The sequence below is a fragment of the Brachyhypopomus gauderio genome, chromosome 6 (genome assembly GCF_052324685.1).
Source record: "Brachyhypopomus gauderio isolate BG-103 chromosome 6, BGAUD_0.2, whole genome shotgun sequence".
NCBI lineage: Eukaryota > Metazoa > Chordata > Actinopteri > Gymnotiformes > Hypopomidae > Brachyhypopomus > Brachyhypopomus gauderio.
The window spans coordinates 6,020,465-6,039,543 of record NC_135216.1 but is presented as its reverse complement, the minus strand read 5'-3'; the positions used below and the strand labels follow the sequence as shown (position 1 = coordinate 6,039,543).

The 19,079-nt window shown below is 49.1% G+C and overlaps 1 protein-coding gene across 3 annotated transcripts; it reads left to right on the top strand.

The window, feature by feature from the left end:
* The first annotated feature begins 1,169 nt into the window (after window positions 1-1,169).
* On the top strand, window positions 1,170-18,370 carry fbxl19 (F-box and leucine rich repeat protein 19). 3 transcript variants are annotated; one of them, XM_077008264.1, is made up of 12 exons: window positions 1,170-1,309; window positions 1,700-1,897; window positions 6,607-6,792; window positions 7,586-7,729; window positions 8,056-8,142; window positions 8,740-8,916; window positions 9,091-9,123; window positions 10,009-11,144; window positions 11,483-11,646; window positions 15,417-15,581; window positions 17,604-17,819; window positions 17,962-18,370. In XM_077008264.1, the coding sequence occupies exons 3-12, from the start codon at window positions 6,622-6,624 to the stop codon at window positions 18,117-18,119; spliced, it is 2,451 nt and encodes an 816-aa protein (XP_076864379.1). In that variant the 5' UTR covers window positions 1,170-1,309; window positions 1,700-1,897; window positions 6,607-6,621; the 3' UTR covers window positions 18,120-18,370. The 3 variants fall into 3 exon arrangements, with proteins under 3 accessions (XP_076864379.1, XP_076864378.1, XP_076864380.1); XM_077008263.1 differs by having other exon boundaries at window positions 1,170-1,484; XM_077008265.1 differs by lacking the exons at window positions 1,170-1,309; window positions 1,700-1,897; window positions 6,607-6,792 and having other exon boundaries at window positions 7,592-7,856.
* Window positions 18,371-19,079: the final 709 nt, after the last annotated feature.

Sequence of the window (19,079 nt, the reverse complement as noted above, 5' to 3'; positions counted from 1 at the left end):
AATTATAATTATGTAGTAAGAACATTGCAGTTGTAACCACACACATCCCTGGCATGGACTAAACACAGATGGACTAAACACAGATGGGTTTTTCCTGCATTCTGGAGCACATCCGCATCTGCACCAATCTACCATGTCGTAATTATAAGTTCACAGTTCATTACTCAACATGACATAGCACTTCATTGGCTGTTTCTCACAATACCGTGTTATGACTTTAGTTACACATCAAGAAATGAAGAAACAATAGAAAGGTATGTTTGAGTTATTGTTTCAAAGGCTTGTGACTAAGGATGTTGATACCTTGAAATTAGTCAGTGACATGGAAACTGCCTGTCTAAATCATACGTATGGCAAAAGGCTGCATTGATTCAGCGCTGTATCGACAAAAATTGCCTGAAGCAAATTTCGCCATTGCCAAGGACACATCGAACCAATATTTAGCAATGATGGAGTTTTCCTTGGCCAAGCATGACACTTCTGGATAAAGTCAAGGTGCCATAGCTACTGCAGATTCTTCTAGCAAATCATTACAGAAATTATTCTTCTGGAGCTCAAACAGCTGTGGTAGAGCAACAGGTCACAGAAACAGAATGACAGTTTGTGCTGCTGATAACCATCTTCTTCATTATGTTGCGTCCGAGCCGACACCTTTACACAGAGTACAAATGAGAGTGAGCGTAATTAAAGTTATGATTCTTCTCTTTCTTTAAATTAATCTGTTTCTCTGCACCATTCATATAATATGTTAATACTGTTAAGACCATGTGGAATCTTATTTGCAATAGCAGAGTAGGTAAACTGGCCTAGTGGGTTTATGTGTCTTTTTAAAATATGTGGCCGTTGGACAGCAATCATGACTCACATACAGTAATGTACAATCACTGAATGAAAAGCAATAAAAGGTTCTGAACTGGAAAAGGTTAAAGCAATTTTTTCAGAATGTTGTCTCTGGAGAGAACACGGGGGGCTGTTTCCACCAGTTGTCCCACGCCACTAATTTTTCTGCACCATACGTCGTGAAGTTTAATCAGAGTAGACGCTCCATCAGAGAACAACAATTCCCATGATTCTCGCCTCCTTGTGACGAGTAAAGTGGGAGGGGCACCTGTATTTTTTTCCCCCATATTTTATTTACTATTTATTTATTTCATTTCTTAAAGCAGAAATGGAGGACGATGGCGTCTTATATGTCATGAAGACCACACAGACGAATGCCTTCGAAATATAACATTACGCGAAATATCATCTCATACGGAAAACAACTAAAACAGATTTACACAATAGAAATGAGCCGAACAATAGCCACGTTAGTCCGTCTAGTCAGTTTTGTTAATTTTGATCGTTTTTGTGGATTTTTTTTAACCAATTTGAATTAAATGTCTAAATTGATAAAAAATGGGCATTGCATGCAATTAAGTTACATTACAAGCCGTTTGATAAAACATTCGGTTTTAAGAACACGTTGAAAGACGTGGTACTGGGTAAGGAGAGAGGGTCACAGAAAACACTGAATGGCACGAAACACACTGTATTGCGCCTTGATGGCCACATAATTGTTATCCAGATCACTGATATCTCGCCAGTCATCTTGCGACCAAGCGCCGTGGCTGTAGCCGACTATTTAAACACTGAAATCCGACAAGGGTTTGATTGCAAGTTTTTTTTTTTCCTTTTTTTTTCTCTCCTCCTCTCAAAGAACTCATGTAAACGTGCCAAGCACAGTGGAGAAGAGACGGAGGCAAGAAAAGGCTAGCGTTGCACAGTCAGGAGAAAGAAACAAGGAAGCGATCCCTCTACTCCTGTCTCCGTGCAGCTACCGTAACTGCGAGCACATCTCACCGCGGGGCCGCCTCTCTAATGCGCGGCCACGGAGTATGCGACTCGCCACTAATAGGTGAGTGCCGACGGTCCTTATTTCCGAGGGGATACTTTTACAACGGCTCGTAGTCGCCTGGTTCCCACGACGAGCGACCGCACTAGTTAGCCCCGGTAGCTTTACGCTGGTATTGTATTTGAGGGCTAGCGCGGTTAGCGCGGGGCGACGCTGGCTGCGGCTCGCCAGTGTAGCGCCAGCGGACACGCGCGTCCCCGCTCGACGGGCTCCTGCGCGTTTATGGGCGGGAAAACGAGACCGCGGGTTGAAGCGCTCGCGCGGTCACGGGCGTTTTCTGGCCCGCGGTGGGTGTTAACGCGGCGCCTGGTGCTCTGTGGAGCGGCTGGAGGGAAGCTAGGCTAGCGGGTCACCCCGCTGTGTTGCTTCGCTCGCCAGGCGGTGTTGCGCATCATCCGCGGGTGAAGCCAAGCTAGCTAGGCTAGCTAGTTAGCGCGCTAGCCGCATCGTCCGTGGGCTGTGTGAACCAGGCTAGCTAGGCTAGCTAGTTAGCCCGCTAGCCGCATCGTCCGTGGGCTGTGTGAACCAGGCTAGCTAGTTAGCCGGCTAGCACGCTAATTCCACAGTGTTCAGTGTTTTATGAGTTTGTGTGGGTTACATAACGCACATCCCCACACAGCGCAGGCCTCGACGTTTCACTCCTCAGTTGTTGGTGTGTTGGTTTGCTGGGGCTCGACCTACATTTAAACCTCTATTAAAACCCTCCATCTCGCTAGGTGGTCGGCTACACAGCCTGCTGCACGGCTAACGCTGTGTTAGCGAGTCCTGACCAGGTACCCAGGTCCTCCACAACCATAGCTGGCCAGCTTCATGGAGCCCATGTTAGGTGGCTGGATTTAAAACGTTTCTGACTATGATTTATTCAAAAAACGCGTTTTAAATGTAATTACCCAGCGGATATAATGTGAGTGTGCGTTTCATGGAGATACTGCTCCTGGAGAGTTGGTGTAATTGAAGGAGCCATGCTGTGCTGGAGTCGTTGACAGTTAACATCACACGTCTTCTGCACAGCAACTTGGTTAAAGGAGGATCTTGTGAGATTGAGCAGAAACGAGACATTTGCTTTCTGCTCCTGCTGCCATTGTGATCACGCAAACTGCATGAGAGAGAACGACCTGCATTACCGAGATGTCTAGCAAAAAAATACATTTGTGCCCTTATTGCATTTGCAACAAACCACTCCGTCACATTTTCTGCATTTTGTTAGGACCCGTTAAAAAAAGCTATTTATGGAGGAGAAAGCTGACCTAATGTGACACTTGTTGGCAGATGAACAGGTAAATGAACAGGCTATACTTGTAGCAGGAATAAGATGATGAGGTCGTTAACCAGAAAAAAAATTCTATTCTGTGTCTAACCTCTCTAAATATTATTTTGCGTTATATATTTTTAATACCCCAGTTAAGTGGTAGTATATTTACAGTATATCAGGTTTCTCCTTGGGTTGCATATGGCTTAAATTGTTTCTGTTCTCCTTCCTCATTTTATTTCCGGCTCTAAATTAGTACTTTAAAGAGCTTATGGAAAATGAATTCATTTTTAGTATCCATCATTTACGCACTATACCTGTATATATCTTGTAAGTAGCAGTCTGGTTATTTCAGCTCTTTATAACGGGTTAACCAGTCAGCAGCGTTCTCACATTTCCCCCTCCCCCAGGTATCATAATAGTCAACCTAAAGAATTTGACAGTGAATCAGTAAATAGAAATGTTTGGAGAAAGCAATCAGCGAATCAGTAAATAGAAATCTCGGGAGAAGTCCTCTTATAGCACAGTTTGTTTGCCTGTGTCACATTCTGTTCTGTCACATCATACTGTTGTCTATCAAATTACAAAACGTTTTATGATCGTCACCATATGGTCTCCCTCTAACTTAACGGGCACAGCAAATGTAACTAATAAACAAAGTTGTAGCTTTACACCATCTTTCAGAAATAACCAGCTAGTCTAGGGGAGAAACGGCAAAATGGCTGTTTTATTTTCAGTTTCATGACTCAGCGTTTTTATAGTCCTCACTGGCAGGTATGACATATGTTCATATTTGTTTATATAAATTACATACAATTCATCCGTTTGTCCTCTTATTGCAAATGTGTTTGAGCAACTACATCAGGATGCCCGGCATCATCTGCTTGCGTAACTTACATTGATAGTTAGGGTTCAGGTTCGGTGTTCAGGTGCACGACAGCCTCAGACCTCGACACCGAAGCGTTTAAGCAATAACTTACAGCAGCAGGATTTGGTCAGAGCCTTAAGCATCCTGAAATGACTACGCTAGTCACCGCCTGACACTTGGCAGCACCCAGAGTAACAGAATCCTGTTTCTGCGGTGGCACCGGTGTTGAATGGTGAAGGCTGTCTCTGGCTTTTGAAGTGCTCACCAGGCAGATTGTTATGTGACTCGAGGCGCTCGGAGGAGGGCACTTATCACCCCACCCTGCCCTCGAGCGCGGGAGCTCTCCGATCATCCTATATGCCCTGGGATTCACGGACGCTTTGATGTTGCTTCAGGTCGAGGTAAATTCAGGACCCGGTCCGGCGACAATTTCACCGAAGTTGCAGTCGAGCGTCACTTGCCGCAGTGTAGCGAAATTTCTGCGCAGCTCGGCAATAAAGTGCTGATGGCCCGGGAAGCGTGTGTCAAGTCTCTGGGGCTCCTCCGTTACCACCGCTGTGCCCGAAATGGTGATGCAGACACAATGGCAGGCTGACCACACTTTGGCTAATGTCAAACTCCCCCAGTCCGCCACCGTCCCACTACAAGCCTTGGTGAAAGCAGCACAGAACATGCAGCATCGTCCAAGGAGGCCGTTTTATTAAATATTGTTGTTTTTTGAGATTAGTAGTTCTGTGAATTCAGAAATTGTTCATCTTGTGCTTGCGCCGTTCATCGCATCTTTTGAAGTTCAAATGGTCAGGAATGCTGTAGTGCTGTAGTGTACCCAGTACACAATCCTCTCGTTTGTCCGTACACGCCTGCGCGTGATTATGCGAATAACGCTTTTTAGATATCAAGGAGCATTTTTATAGCGGCGTATGCAAAGCGCACTTCTTTGGTTTAATTAAAGCAGCCTCTTCCCGTGAGTGGGTGAGGCGCCTGGCCCGAAGCTCACGCAGGAAGCACCATCTTTGCAGCGTCTAAACTTGGCCGGCTGGCAGGTGTTGGGGTGAACGTGGCCAGTTCTCAGGGGAGGGGGGGGGGGGGTGGGATGTTACCTGAGGGGCAGTGCTGGCTAGCTTTTCCCTCCCAGCAGCACAGCGTTCAAGCACCCACGTCCCTCCGTGTTGGATCTCCTCCCATCAGATGAATCCCGAGGGCACGCTGGTCCTGTGGACGCTGCTGAGATGCTGAGGTGGTCTGTTAGTAAAGTTCCCTCGCTGAGAGGGCCTCTGTAGATGGTATGGCGAGTTCCTTCACAACAGTGTGAGGAGCTGGTTAGTAGTTACAGGAAGTATTTTACCTCAGACGTCTCAGCCACAGGTTGCAGAACAACCTGTCGCCTAAAGGAGAATGACCTGCAGCACAGTTTATTGGGTGTAGAGTTGCTTTTTTTTAATGGCCGATTGTTACGTGTTTAAAAACGTGCCTATAGTCATGCTAGCCTGTTTAGGTTCATGTATGCAGTATGAATGTTGGAGCCAAACTCTGCCCTCTGGACGTTTTTCAGGGCCAGGGCCCGGTGTGTACGTATGCGTATTGGTATCTATCTGCACCCTGGTGTGTGCTCAGCCATCTGCTGTGGTACGTGTTCGTCTGTGGAGAAATCTCGACGCATCGTTTGTCTGGACTGCGGCTGCTCTGCCCTGACATCTGCCCACAGATCTGATGCGAACTTGACCAACATCCAACCCCGACCACCCCTGCCTGAGTCGGGCCATGTGGTCCACTCTGGTTCTCTTCCTCAGCACCACCTCCACACCTGTGTTTTTAACACCTATGCCTGTAATTAGGGCAGCCTTCCCCTACAGGACGGGTCCCGAGGCCCAGAGCCGGGCCCCTTCCCGTACAGGACGGGTCCCGAGGCCCAGAGCCGGGCCCCTGCTGCAGCGAAGCGGTGTCCGATTGTTCTTGTGGTGCCGGCCCGTCTCGTGATCCGTCTCGTCCGCATCCCCGCGTCTTGGTCTTCGGCCGGGCCACGGCTCGCATTCTCGGCCCCGGCGTTCCTGCCGTTCCGCCTGCCACTTTGCTCTGATCGGGCCGGGCTGGTTAGCGCGCAGCGGCCCGGTTGGGTGAACAGAGGGCAGGCATGAGGGAGGAGGCTGACAGTGCCCCCCACTTCATGGGACAGTCCCTCATTTATCACTGTTGATTCCAGCAGCGATGCAGAAACAGCATGTTGGGGGTTAGGGTGAGATTCTGGGGTTGAGGTCAACACGAAGGACTAAGTCAAAGTCAAATTTATTTATATAGCGCTTTTCACATCACACGTTGTCACAAAGCAGCTTTACAATCGTATGGGTCCGGACTAGAGGACTAGATTAGGACATTTCCAAAACTGTAACATACCGCCAGCAAACAGATTAACAGATTAACATACTGCCAGCAAATAGCTGAAGATTAGTTAAGTATATAGGAACCAGCCACAGTGGACCGTTATCATGGAGCTGTAATGGAGTTCTTTGGCTTGGCCTGTCTGTAAGCCTCTGCATGACCAGCTGCTCATGTCCCTGTGTGTCCCCGTCCCTGTGTGTCCCCGTGTGCGTGTCCCAGTTGAATGCGGAGGGGATGTCTGGCAGTAAGGCTCTGGGAGGGGCCCGGCGGCGCCGGACACGCTGTCGACGCTGTCAGGCCTGCATGCGCACCGAGTGTGGAGAGTGCCACTTCTGTAAGGACATGAAGAAGTTCGGAGGCCCGGGTCGCATGAAGCAGTCCTGCCTGCTCCGACAGTGCACCGCGGTGAGGACACACACACACGACAGCACACATGACCACACACACACACACACACGACAGCACACATGACCACACACACACACACACACACGTTCTCCATCATTTTCTACATTTTAGACCGTCGTAGACATCTCGTATTAACTGGTGATTGATCTGTGGTTCTGTGTTAACAAATGTGACCGTGTACAGGCTGTTGTGCTATAGAAGTCCCACACAACACAAGCTGATTTCACCAGGTGGTGAATGCTTAATGTTTTTATTTTTTTGGGGGGGTGGGGGGGGGGGGTAGTTGCTTTTACTGCTGTTAACTGAATGTAATGCTTTTTAAATATTCGATGTGGCCGGAGTTGAAATGCATCAGCGCGCGCCGCAGACGCCCTGCAGATCCTGCAGATGTCCCGCGCTGATTCTCTCAACGCGAGCTCGGTCTAGTCCTAATAGACGCACCGTCTACAGTACCTGTGAGCGTGTGGACGGATGGCGCTCATTTCGAAGGGGGGGGGGGGGGGTACAAGGTCGAGATCCTGTAGTCCTAATTCCAGTCCTCTTACACGAGTGTATTATTCTCCATGTGGTGCCTTCTGCTTTGGCATGAACTGTCCCCGACAGCCACCTGCGGTCGTGTTGCACAGCCGTGCGCTGTAGTAATGAGCACTGGAGTCGCTCAGTAGAAGATGGCATTGTTTTTAGACAGACACCCTAGCTGATGGATTGGGAAGAGAGTTTCAGATACTAAGTCTCTTTCTTTTCTCTTTTTGGCATATCTTTGTTTGTGTGTGTGTGTGTGTGTGTGTAGCCTGTGCTCCCCCACACGGCCGTGTGTTTCGCGTGCGGAGAGGCGGGGAAGGAGGATACGGTGGAGTCGGAGGAGGAGAAGTTCAGCCTCTCCCTGATGGAGTGCACCATCTGCAACGAGATCATCCACCCCAGCTGCCTGAAGGTGGATGAGTGATGTTCACGTGGCCGACGTCCCGGTCCTGCTGAAACGCAGACATACCGGGCTGAACGACGGGTGGAAACTGGCCAATGATTCCAAATATTGCCTCACGCAGATCGTTTCTTACCTCGTTAGTCCAGATGGAGTTGTTGTTTTGTACCCGAACGTTTGTTTCTAGTTTTCCCGTTCAAGAAGCGCCAGTCCCATGCAGTGACGGCCACATCGCTGAAGATGAATCGGCCGTTCATATAAGAATCGAGTTGCTGTTTTTGGATTGCCGGTGTTGGGTGGGAGTCTGATGTTCACACCAGATGTCTGTCTCTCTGCAGATGGGTAAGGCGGAAGGCATCATCAACGACGAGATCCCCAACTGCTGGGAATGTCCCAAGTGCCACAAAGAGGGCAAAACCAGCAAGGTGAGGCAAACGGTTCTGGGCCTTAACAGACATGCAAGAGCCAAGCGGTTGTGTCGCCCGGTTAGATCTGATCCCATGTCATATTCACTGCCATATAAAAAAAAAAAGCAAAGTGTGACTCTGGGTAAGTACCGCTGGGCTTAACGACCCCTGCATGTCACTCCGCGATGCACATGGAGAGTACTCTGCACTGTGGAGTGCTTAAAAGTGCAACCCAGACGAGCTGTCAGAATGCGGTGAATAGCGCTCGCTAATGGTCTTCATATACTCCACGTACGGTTCTCACACGGGCTCACCAGCATGCATATAATTGAAGCTTGTTAAAGGAAACTCAAGCAATCAGGCTAATGAGGGTGGGGAGAAAAAAACGGAGAAGGAGACGAAAGGAAGGAATCCAGTCGCCGACCAGTTAGCATGATGTTTGCTGTGACGCGTTAGCAGCGTTAATGTTTTCTTCAGCCTGTCTTGCTAAGCGTGCGCATTCGTGGCTTTTTACGCATCGGTAAACCCGCCCGTTGCGCTACGTGACGCACGAGCGATAAATCGGCGTGCGGTGCCGGTGAACGTTCTCCGTCTGGTGGCGAATCTCTTTGGCAGGACGGCGACGGCTTGGGGAAGCGGCGCTTGGACAACGGCGAAGTGGGACGGTGGAAGCTCACGGACGACCCGCCGCCCAGCAAGAAGAAGCCGCCTTCCATCGACGAGCCGCGGCAGGACGGCCACAAACGCAAGAAGGAGAAAGAGCTGCCCCAGGACAGTGCCACCAAGAAGAAGGTTGGCAGATGCAGAAAAGACTTTTGGTGTTACTCTACCAAAGGCTTCCTCCACGTATAGGCTTGATGAGATGTTGGAGGAGCAAACGGGTTTTGAATTAACCGTCTTTGTTCATGCGGTTGGAGGTGCTTCTCAGTGAAGTGATTTGTGTCTTTGCTGTCTCGTTCCCTGCAGATTAAAGGTGCTCGGGAAAAGCACCTGAAAAAGGTACGACTACTTAAATCACCATCATCTAACGCCAGGATCAGACTACATGCATTTAGCCTGGTTCAGATGCCATGAAAAATTTGGTTTCGCGGCCATGAACAGTTTCCAGCATCGGGAACGAGGAACAGGCCTTGTGGTGTCAAATAATCGAACGTGGTGTGTAGCTTAGCCAGTGACATCTTGGAGAAACATCTAGCATGTTTAAAAATTTTGCATTTTCTTGCTTATTTAGCCAACTCTTATGACGAGCCTTGATGTTGACCAATGAGATGATTGTCTCTCACGCGCATGTTTAAACATGCTGCAGACGGATGCTAGTGTTGCTGTTGATTTCAGTTATAATGATTGTGCAGCCTCATATTAAAACATCTCTGAATCTCATTTTACCAGAATAAACCCCAAACCCAATTCTTTTTTCCTCTGCAAAAACCTTCTGTTTACATACAGCGAACCTGGTAGCTATCTGCATTTATGTAATGTTTTTGATATGTTTGATAACACATTGATCATTATTATTATTATTATTATTATTATTATTATTATTATTATTATCTATTAATTAAGTTCACTTTCAAGGCTAGCCCATATCCCATCCTGCCCTCTTCATAACACCCAGGAATGGGTCCACAGTTGTTTTCTTTCTTTTTTTCTGGAAGAAATCCCTCCCCTCAACAACCTACGAATTTGTGTAAGAATGTGAACGATGATGTGTTTGAATCAAACGTGTAGTGTTGCTGCTCTCCCAACATGACGCCTGGTCTGGTCTGACAGTAGTGACTATTGAGAAAGATGCAAAACATCATGTAGCCTGATGCTGGCGTAAGTACATTTGTGAATTGTGACGTTTGTGTGGGGGTAACGTCATTTCTGAACGCTTTTTTCTAGAAGCAGAAGCCCAACTCTTCAGACTCTGCCGAGACGAACGGGCCCAATGCGTCGGGTGGGGGCCCGGGTTCGGGCGGGGCCCCCGTGGCAGCGCAACCTCCGTCCTCCGCCTCCAGCCAAGACCAGCGCTCGCACCACCGGGAGAAACTCGAACGCTTCAAGCGCATGTGCCAACTGCTGGAGCGAGCACGTGACTCTTCCTCCTCCTCCTCCTCCAGCTCAGACTCCGACTCTGACTCGGACTCTGAGTCCGGCTCGCCGGCGGCCGCGGTAGCATCCGAGCCTTCCTCCCCGGCCACGGCGTACAGCACCGGCAGCAGCGTCCGGGACCGCGACCGCGAGAGAGAACGCAACCGCCGCCTGGCCGAGCTGGGCTTCAGCGCCAGCGAGGACTCGGAGGGCGACGGGCCGGGCGGCGAGCCGGAACGGGACGCGCCCGAGGACACGCAGCAACGGCGCCGCGCTGACGCCAACCCCCGCGGCCGGAAAGCGGCCATGGCGACGGAGGCGGACGACGAGGACGGGCCGGCGGACCGGGCCAGGAAGCCGGCGCCGCTCCCTCCTCCGTCACCGCTCTCCTCCACCCAGCAGCAGCCCCCGGCCAGCCACGCCCACCAGCCCGCCCCCGAGGGCGTTTCCAAGCGCAGCAACGGGCAGGAGGCGCGGAACGGCCGGACCCGGGCCGGCGGGCGAGAGACACAGGAGAAGGAGAACGCCAACAGCAGCACGGTCGCCAACCACCGCCACGCCCCCGGGAAGGCCGGCCGTGCCGGGAAGACTCGCCCCGGCGCCAGATCCACCGCGTCAGGCAGGAGCGGCGCAACGGGGACGGCCAACGGGGGCGGCACGGCCCTGACACCCAACCCTAGCGGACTCCCCGCGTCCTGCCCGTCCCGCCTGACGGCCGCCCAGCTGTTGAAGCGCGGCCCCGCGGCCGTGCCCTCTCCGCCCCGGCCCGTCCAGATGGAGCGTCACCTGGTGCGGCCCCCTCCCACCTGCCCCGAACCCCACTGCCTCCCCCTGGACGGCGGCGCCTCCCATGTCCTGCCCCGAGACGTCTGGCTCCGCGTCTTCCAGAACCTCAGCCAGCGGCAGCTGTGCGTGTGCATGCGGGTCTGCCGGACCTGGAGTCGATGGTGAGGCCCGCGGCCGGACGTTACATGTGTGTGGGAGAACCGTGGTACTACAGCACTAGCACTGTGCACTTTACTTCCCCTTAAATCCATTTCATGCAGAATTTCTACAATACCTGCCGTCTCAGTATGATCGTTCTTAGCCTTCTTAGTGTGTCTATCATTTAGGTCACGTGGCCTTTCTATAAATCTCCTTCAGCGGTAACTGGTTTTCTTATTCAGGATAGTGAGGTTGCAGGTTTGGAAAGAATGTGAATGGTATATTAATTTCATAAAGCCTTTGACAGATGTCCGCTCTGAATGGCTACTTTATACCTCTCAACGCCTCTGTCTGGTCTCAGGTGCTGCGATAAGAGATTGTGGACTCAGATCGACTTGAGCCGTCAGAAGTCCATCACCCCTCCGATGCTTAGTGGTATAATCCGTCGGCAACCCGTGTGTCTCAATCTGGGCTATACCAATATCTCCAAGAAACAGCTTATGTGGCTCATCAATCGCTTACAAGGTAGGTCATGCTCTGTCTTACCCTAAACAGATTATTTTACATAATGTGGGCAGGAAAAAGAAACAGCTGACAAGTTTTCGTTGTACCACCTGGGCTACGCTCACACAGCAGGGAAAGGAACCCCAGAGCTGGTCTTTGTCTCCATATGTAATACAGATTTGTAATTTGCAGCAAATCTGTGTGAACAACACCGAGTCTGGCAGTTTGGACTTGCGTGTGTGGTACTGAAGTTCGATAGGTATCCAACACGCTGCAATGCGACTCCGTCGGAACGGCCAGATTGGAACAAACGCAACTTTTACGTCGGTCCAACTCCACGTTGATCACAGTTTAGTGCTGCTGCGAGACGCAGATTCACGACGGCAGGGAGGGAGGATTTCGGGTGGATGGTGAGGTAACAGCCCTCGTATACGTTGAACCGGAATGGTCGCCACGACTGCCCGGTGACCCATCGTTTACGATCTTGGCCCTCTTCCTCACTCGCCATCATTTGTTTCCAAATGTGCGGTCTGAGTCCCCTGCAGATTAACAGGTGTTGTCTTTAGGCCGGTGGCTGCTACTGTTGACTGTTAACTTCTGGATAAGGGGACAGTTTAAGACCATGATGTGTCCAGATATGGACCTCTCGTGTGTTTTAATTGTTAATTAGGGTTCACACACATAGTGTGGGAACCCTATGTAATTGTTAGGATTTTTCTTTCTTCTTATTATTCTTTGTCCCATTTTTTGACCTAAAACGTATTGTGCAGCCTAGACCGTAATGCCTAGAAACTTGGCAAAAAGGTTCAGTTAAGTCCAAGGACCAGATTCCCATACAAGGACCCAAATTGGCCTGATGGTGGCGCTATAGCAGACCATGTTGACTTTTGGTCCATATCTCCCACACTGTAGGTCCTAGAACCAAAATTCCAGTTCCTATACATTCCTTGACTAAATTCATTAGGACTTTTAATATACAACCATCAAGCTCCGCCCACTTAGATTTCGAGTTAATTTGCATAATGTGCAAAATCACACACATCTTTGAGCGCGAACTAGTCCCTGGATTTTTCACATACGTGCACATATGTGGTATCAAAACGTTCAGAAGAGTCTGAACTTTAAAATGTATCCAACAAAAATGCTCATTTCTTCACTACCTAGTCAGTATAAGCCAATGAAATGAGGGGGCGTAAACTCAATTGTAAATTTTGCGCTTATGGAGCTCTAACTTAACAAAACTTGCATGCAATGACATGACACTTCACAGACAGCTTCCCCCTGAGGGTCTGGGGCAGCTCGCAGAGGTTGCCATACCTCACCTGCTAGGGGGCGCTATAACATGCAAAAATTTGACCCATGCACACAGATTGGCCGATCCACATGAAACTTGACAGACATCATCTATGGGCCTCTGAGAACCAGATCCTAAAGTAGACATGCCGTACTTCCAAAATGGCTGATGTAATCGGCCAATCAGTGATCGGCACGTGTTTGACAGGCTTACCATTGGTCAATCTGCACGAAACCTCTTGGGTGTGGGCAAGTGCACGCCCCCTATGACATACTCCAGCTGGGTGTCGATTGGCCACTGGGGGGCGCTATTGAAAAAAAAAGAAAGTATATCCCCTACATAATTCCACTTGGGAAGATGCAATTGGACTCTTTTTATTCCTTGCAGTAGTGAGAACAACTTTGCCATTACATGTCCTATTAAAAAATGCACAGTTTATTTACAGTTAATAATAGTTTGAAATCATCACTTTTCATACTGCTCCTAGGATTTTCATACTATCATGTCAAGCAAAGTCTTATAATACTCTGCAGAGTGTGAAATCAAAAAACAATCCAAAGATTTTGAATTTTAGGACACTTATACCTGCTAAATATTTTTTTAATGGACAGCATCGATACATATAATATTCATATTCTTGAAGCTCTTTCATATTTTATCCTATTCTGACCAAAATGCACAAGCCCATTCAGAATCCCATCCTTAACAAATTTGTCAAGTTTCATCTAAATCGGTTATCATATGGCTCTACAGTGCAATATTATATACAATGCATAAAAATGCATGTTAAAGTCCCTCTGTCACCTTCTCCTTCTCACACGCACGCAGGCTGAAACTCACACTCTCAGTCTCTCTCACACTCTCGCCCCTCCCATCTCTGTGCCCTAAGTAAACATTGCTCTGGCTACCCAGATCTCTCTATGTCTATTAACCAGGCACACACACATACAGGCACAAGCAGTCCTTCCTATAGCATTCACAATGACACTTCCCTAGCCATACCCACCCATATCTCAGTGACTAACATGCTCATACAAACTGATATTTGGCTTCTTTTTTGTCTCTCTCTCACACAAACACACACACACACACACACACACACACACACACACACACACACACACCTTTATACTTACATGTATGTATAGTTTCTATGTATACTTATGTATGTATGTATGTATGTATGTATTAGTATGTTGTCATAGTTTGAGTACATACACTACCACACACACACACTTCTACCTAAATGTATATAGTTTGTATGCATATCTATAGTATATGTATAGTATATGTCAGTCATGCCAGTGATGTCAGTCCAGTCATATCAGTCCAGTCATGTCAGTTATATCAGTCATGTCAGTCATGCCAGTCATGTCAGTCCAGTCATGTTAGTTATACAAGTCATGTCAGTCAAATCATTCCTGTCATGCCAGTTATGTCAGTCATATCAGTCATGTTACTTTTGTTCGTCATGCCAGTGATGTCATTCCAGTCATATCAGTGATGTCAGTCATGCCAGTCATGTCAGTCATGTAATGCCAGGCTTTGCAGACTACATTCATACTTTGAATACACGGACAGTCATGTTAGGCGTGCAAGGTGTGCAAGGAGTGAATTAACAAAACATAGTCTCTGGCACCCTCAATCTCTCTCTGTCGGTAATATACAGGCCCAATCATGTATAGACACATGCAGGCCTTCCTATATTGTTCACATAGATGCAGCCCTAGCCAGATGTGCTATTTCTGTGTCTCCCTTTCTGACACACGCAGATGTCATCACACACTATCTGTAGAGCACACACTGGCCAAACCCAAACAGCTTCTAAAGGACCTTTTGGGCTTCCTTTTGCCTATTGAGGCCAAAGTGCCTATTCGTGTGTGAACCCGCCAATCGCCGCTTGCGGCTATATTCCTTATTATTATTTTTCACATTGTCGTGACCAAAGAGTGACTGCTCTTCGAGATCTCCCAGCATGTCTTTTTGGTTAAGTCCTGAGGTCTGGAGGGTCTTTCGCAGCAGGAGTAACGCTGTGGTGCTTTTTGGCAGTGTCTGCAGTCCCTGGAGCAGGATGGTAGGATGTTGCTGCTGTTGCTATGGCTCTCGTGTTCTAATTGGTCAGGAAACCTCTCAATTATGATGCGGCTAGCTCTACAGATGCCGTTAACTATACTGTGTTCTCATTGGTTAATGGTATTCCGTGAGCTTTTCGGTGACAGTCTTGTGAATGGGATGTTTCCACAAATTGACTGTTCCCTGCCCGGACTGAATGCAGCTCTCGCAGATCTGCTGATAATGAACTGGAATTGGCCAACCAATTTATCCTGGACGTTTTGTATCCATCTGCTCGACCCACGGAGCATTGAGAGTTGCAGTTCTACACCTGCAGCATCTACGGATGGTACAGACTGTTATTCATACATCCTACACACTGTCTCCGCTCTCTCCATCTCTCTCCTCTCCTCTCTCTCCCTTCTCTGCTCTGCTCCTCATTCAGGTTTGCTGGAGCTGAATCTCTCTGGCTGCCCCTGGTTGTCCGTATCTGCGCTGTGCCAGACCGTCTGTCCGTGTCTTCGCACGCTGGACCTCAGTCGCGTCGAGGACCTCAAAGACTCCCACCTGAAAGAGCTGCTGGCCCCTCCCACAACTGACACGCGCACAGGTCTGTCCTGTACTCCGCACCACTGACGAGCTACCTATGGCCAAACAACAGGCTGCTTGGGACCAATGCCAGCTGTGCTACGTGCAGGCGTTAGCCGCTTTAGCTACGCTACTTCCTGCCCTTCGCATGGTAACTGCACAGGTGGGCGTGGCAAAGGGGTAATGGGGAGTAAGTAGTGTTTTGAGGAGTTTGGTACTCCCTTGCCGAGGAGTTCCTGACCTTCACATGAGCCTTTATTCCTTCCCAGACTAGTGGAACAATAATGCCGATGGGCACAGGGGCTTAAATATGGTATATGCATCCATGGCCATTACATTGGCTGACAAAGAAAATGTGGAAAATATGTGGGGGCGGGCGGGGATGATACAGTCTATCATAGGAGGCTTTACTTGACGACCTTTCAACTTCATTAAAGGTATAGAGTTGTCAAGCGAGCCTTGGGTTGAGCTGAAGAATGAGAATGTGTAGATTAGGAAGAGATTCAGTCTAATGCCCTCCACACAGGTCCGCTCAGCCGACCCACGCTCCCGCTGACGGCAGGGGGAACGAACGCTAATTAACCATGAGCACAGCCCGACTGAGACTGGATCTCTGAACTGATGCTAGGTTACAGTATAACCAGTAATTGGATCTGTTGCTTGCCTTGCGATTATTTGAAAGTTGTAAAGACCTTCAGACATTCTCCTATGTGGAAATAACAGATGTGATGTTTTGAATACTATTACGTTTGGAATTCATGGATACAGTTGGAGAAAAAAGTATAGACTCTTAGTAATGATGTTTTGTCTGAATGACTCCTAAAGTGTGATCTGATTGTAAGAAGTCTGAATAAGGACTAACTTAACAAAGGAAACTCCCAGAATGCCTTTACTGAACAAATGGTTTAGACACTGAAGTATGTGAACCCTTCAGTAAATAGTGGATTTGTTCCTACTGAACTGTTCAAGTTTATTTGTATATTTTTGGATGTCTGGGGATGTCTGTCTCGGTGTGGCTGAGGTCAGCACTCTCCCTCTGCCTTTTTAAAACATGGAATTTTTTTGGTTTTCTATTCTGCTGTTGATTTGCATCTGGGATTATTGTCATGTTGCATATTTCTGTTTATGTTCAGTTTCCAAGTACAGGCGAATGCCTGGAATGTTCTCCAATTATAATTTCCCAAAAAAGTTTGACTTTGCACCACCACACGGATGAGACCTTGTTCCACCTGGACTATGGAATATCAGACATCTATAACAAAATTAAAATGGGCAGACATGTTTTTTTTTTGGTGAGGGGCAGGTTGTTCGGTGGTAACCTCCTACGAACTTTTGTTCGGAAGGGTGCTTTTTGTGGGACACTCATGAACACGGATGTTTCTAAGAAATTAGATACCTGTAAGATGTTAACAACCACTCTGGAGTTGTGGCTCTTGTCTGAGGTTCCTGTGAACTCCCCTAGAATCTCTGCAGGTAGTTCAGACATGGTGAGAGAAAAAGGATCTTCTGAACCTTCCGATTCTGACCTGCCTCGCTGTAGACGGATGGAAGCTCGAGTCTGGGCTCACCTCAGCACTTCTAGTCTTCACAGTACCACCAACTCTCGAGGAGCACAGAAGTCATTCTTGATTGGGCCACTTACAGAATTATGGTCTGAGGAACAGCTAACCAGAACTCCCGCTAACATTTGTTCAGTAAACGCATGGCTTTGTCAAGTGATGTTTGAAGTAGCTGTTGAATAACTTTTTAGACTTCACATCATATCACGTTTTAGGGGTCTCATGGTCACTCGTGTGGAAATTCAGACAATTCAAAGGTACAGACTGTCAGTTGTCCGATTTAAATGCACACTTCTAAGTCTATGAATGAATGCAGTAATATGTATGAAAATGTGATATGCATAATATGTATATATGTAAGATCTACCAGTACGATTTAATGGCCCGTAATACAGTAGGTGGGTTTTAAATATTAATCATGTGACTGGTTTGTTAACAGCCTCTCATGGCTCAGCACATTCTTGTCTGGTTTTGTACCCCTGCAGGGGAGAACAGAGGGGGGCGTTTCCAGAATGTGACAGAGCTGCGATTGGCTGGCCTGGAGGTGACGGACGCCGCGTCCCGGCTGCTGGTTCGCTACCTGCCTCACCTGACCAAGCTGGACCTGAGTCAGTGTGGCCAGATCACAGACCAGAGCATCCACACGCTGACCTCTCCCATCTCGCCACTGAGAGAGAGCCTCACGCACGTCAACCTGGCAGGTAGGCTCCAGACCTTAAGCCCCGCCCCCCGCCGTGGTTTTTGAGCCTCCTCGGCCCAGCCATGTCATTCACCTTAAGTGTGTGTGTGTGTGTGTGTGTGTGTGTGTGTGTGTGTGTGTGTGTGTGTGTGTGTGTGTGTAAGGCTGTGTGAAGGTGACGGAGCAGTGCTTGCCCATGCTACGGCGCTGCGTGTCTCTACGCAGTGTGGACCTGCGCTCCTGCGGTCTGCTCCCCCCTGAAGCCGGCCAGCTCCACTCCTTCCCCTCCTCCGATGACAGACTGCTGCTGAAGAACAGCTAAGGCCCCGCCCCCCGGCCCGCCCCGCCCGCCCACCACACTACAGGAGCTGGGAGAGAGCCGGCCGCACTGCGGTGGGGGGGGGGGGGGGACACCCACCGACACGGAGGGCCGCGCTCACACCGCCGTTCTGCTGCAGATTTTTCTCCCTGGATCAACTATTTGTGAATGGACTTAAGGACATAAGAAAAAAAAAAAACAAGCATGTACATATTCAGTATCAGTGGTGTGTGTGTGTGTGTGTGTGTGTGTGTGTGTGTGTGTGTGTGTGTGTGGTGTGTGTGTGTGGGTGTGTATATAAATGTGCTTTACTGTAAAATAATCGGATCGTGTGCTCAGCAGCCCACCCCAGACACCAGTCTGTCCTGCCCCGCCCCTCCCCCGCCCCCTCGGCTCACCTGCGTACAGGTAGGCTCCCAGGGGGCCTGTGGAGAAGCCGGCTCTGCTCTCTGGCATATTTGCACTACGCAGTGGGCGCAAACCCCCCCCCCCCCCCCCCCCCCCAGTGTACGCGCAGGACTGCAAAGAATGTATCCACCGCTGGAAAGGTTTTTTACCAAAACCAAGCCACAGTTACAGACTGATGCCACCGGGTTGGGCTGGTGTGTTGAGTGTGTGTGTGTGTGTGTGTGCGCGCGAGCGAGAGAAAGATTTTCTGTGTGCAAGATGTAAACAGTGTTAATGTATCTATTTCCAAGCGGGTGCGGGAGTCCCGTTGTCAGTCTGACAGGTCATCGCCAAACAGTAGCCTGAGCCTGTGGAGGTGGAGTTCTATAGGGCAGTTAGCCCCTTTCCTCTGAGCCTACGGGGGTGTGTGTGTGTGTGTGTGGGGGGGGGGGTATGTGTGTGTGAGCATGTTAGAGGGGGTGGTGGCGTCTCCCAAGTCTCTGCCTCTCGCCTGCTTTCCCTCTGCCATCTTAAGCCCCGCCTCTCTTTACTCTCCACGCCTCCTCCCCCGTTGCC

Excerpts from the sequence above, each read along its gene's own strand:
- fbxl19 (XM_077008264.1), top strand. The coding sequence starts at position 6,622 with ATGTCTGGCAGTAAGGCTCTGGGAGGGGCCCGGCGGCGCCGGACACGC. Across the intron at positions 11,647-15,416 it reads GCTCATCAATCGCTTACAAG|GTTTGCTGGAGCTGAATCTC; the intron begins GTAGGTCATGCT and ends CTCCTCATTCAG. Across the intron at positions 17,820-17,961 it reads CACGCACGTCAACCTGGCAG|GCTGTGTGAAGGTGACGGAG; the intron begins GTAGGCTCCAGA and ends TGTGTGTGTAAG.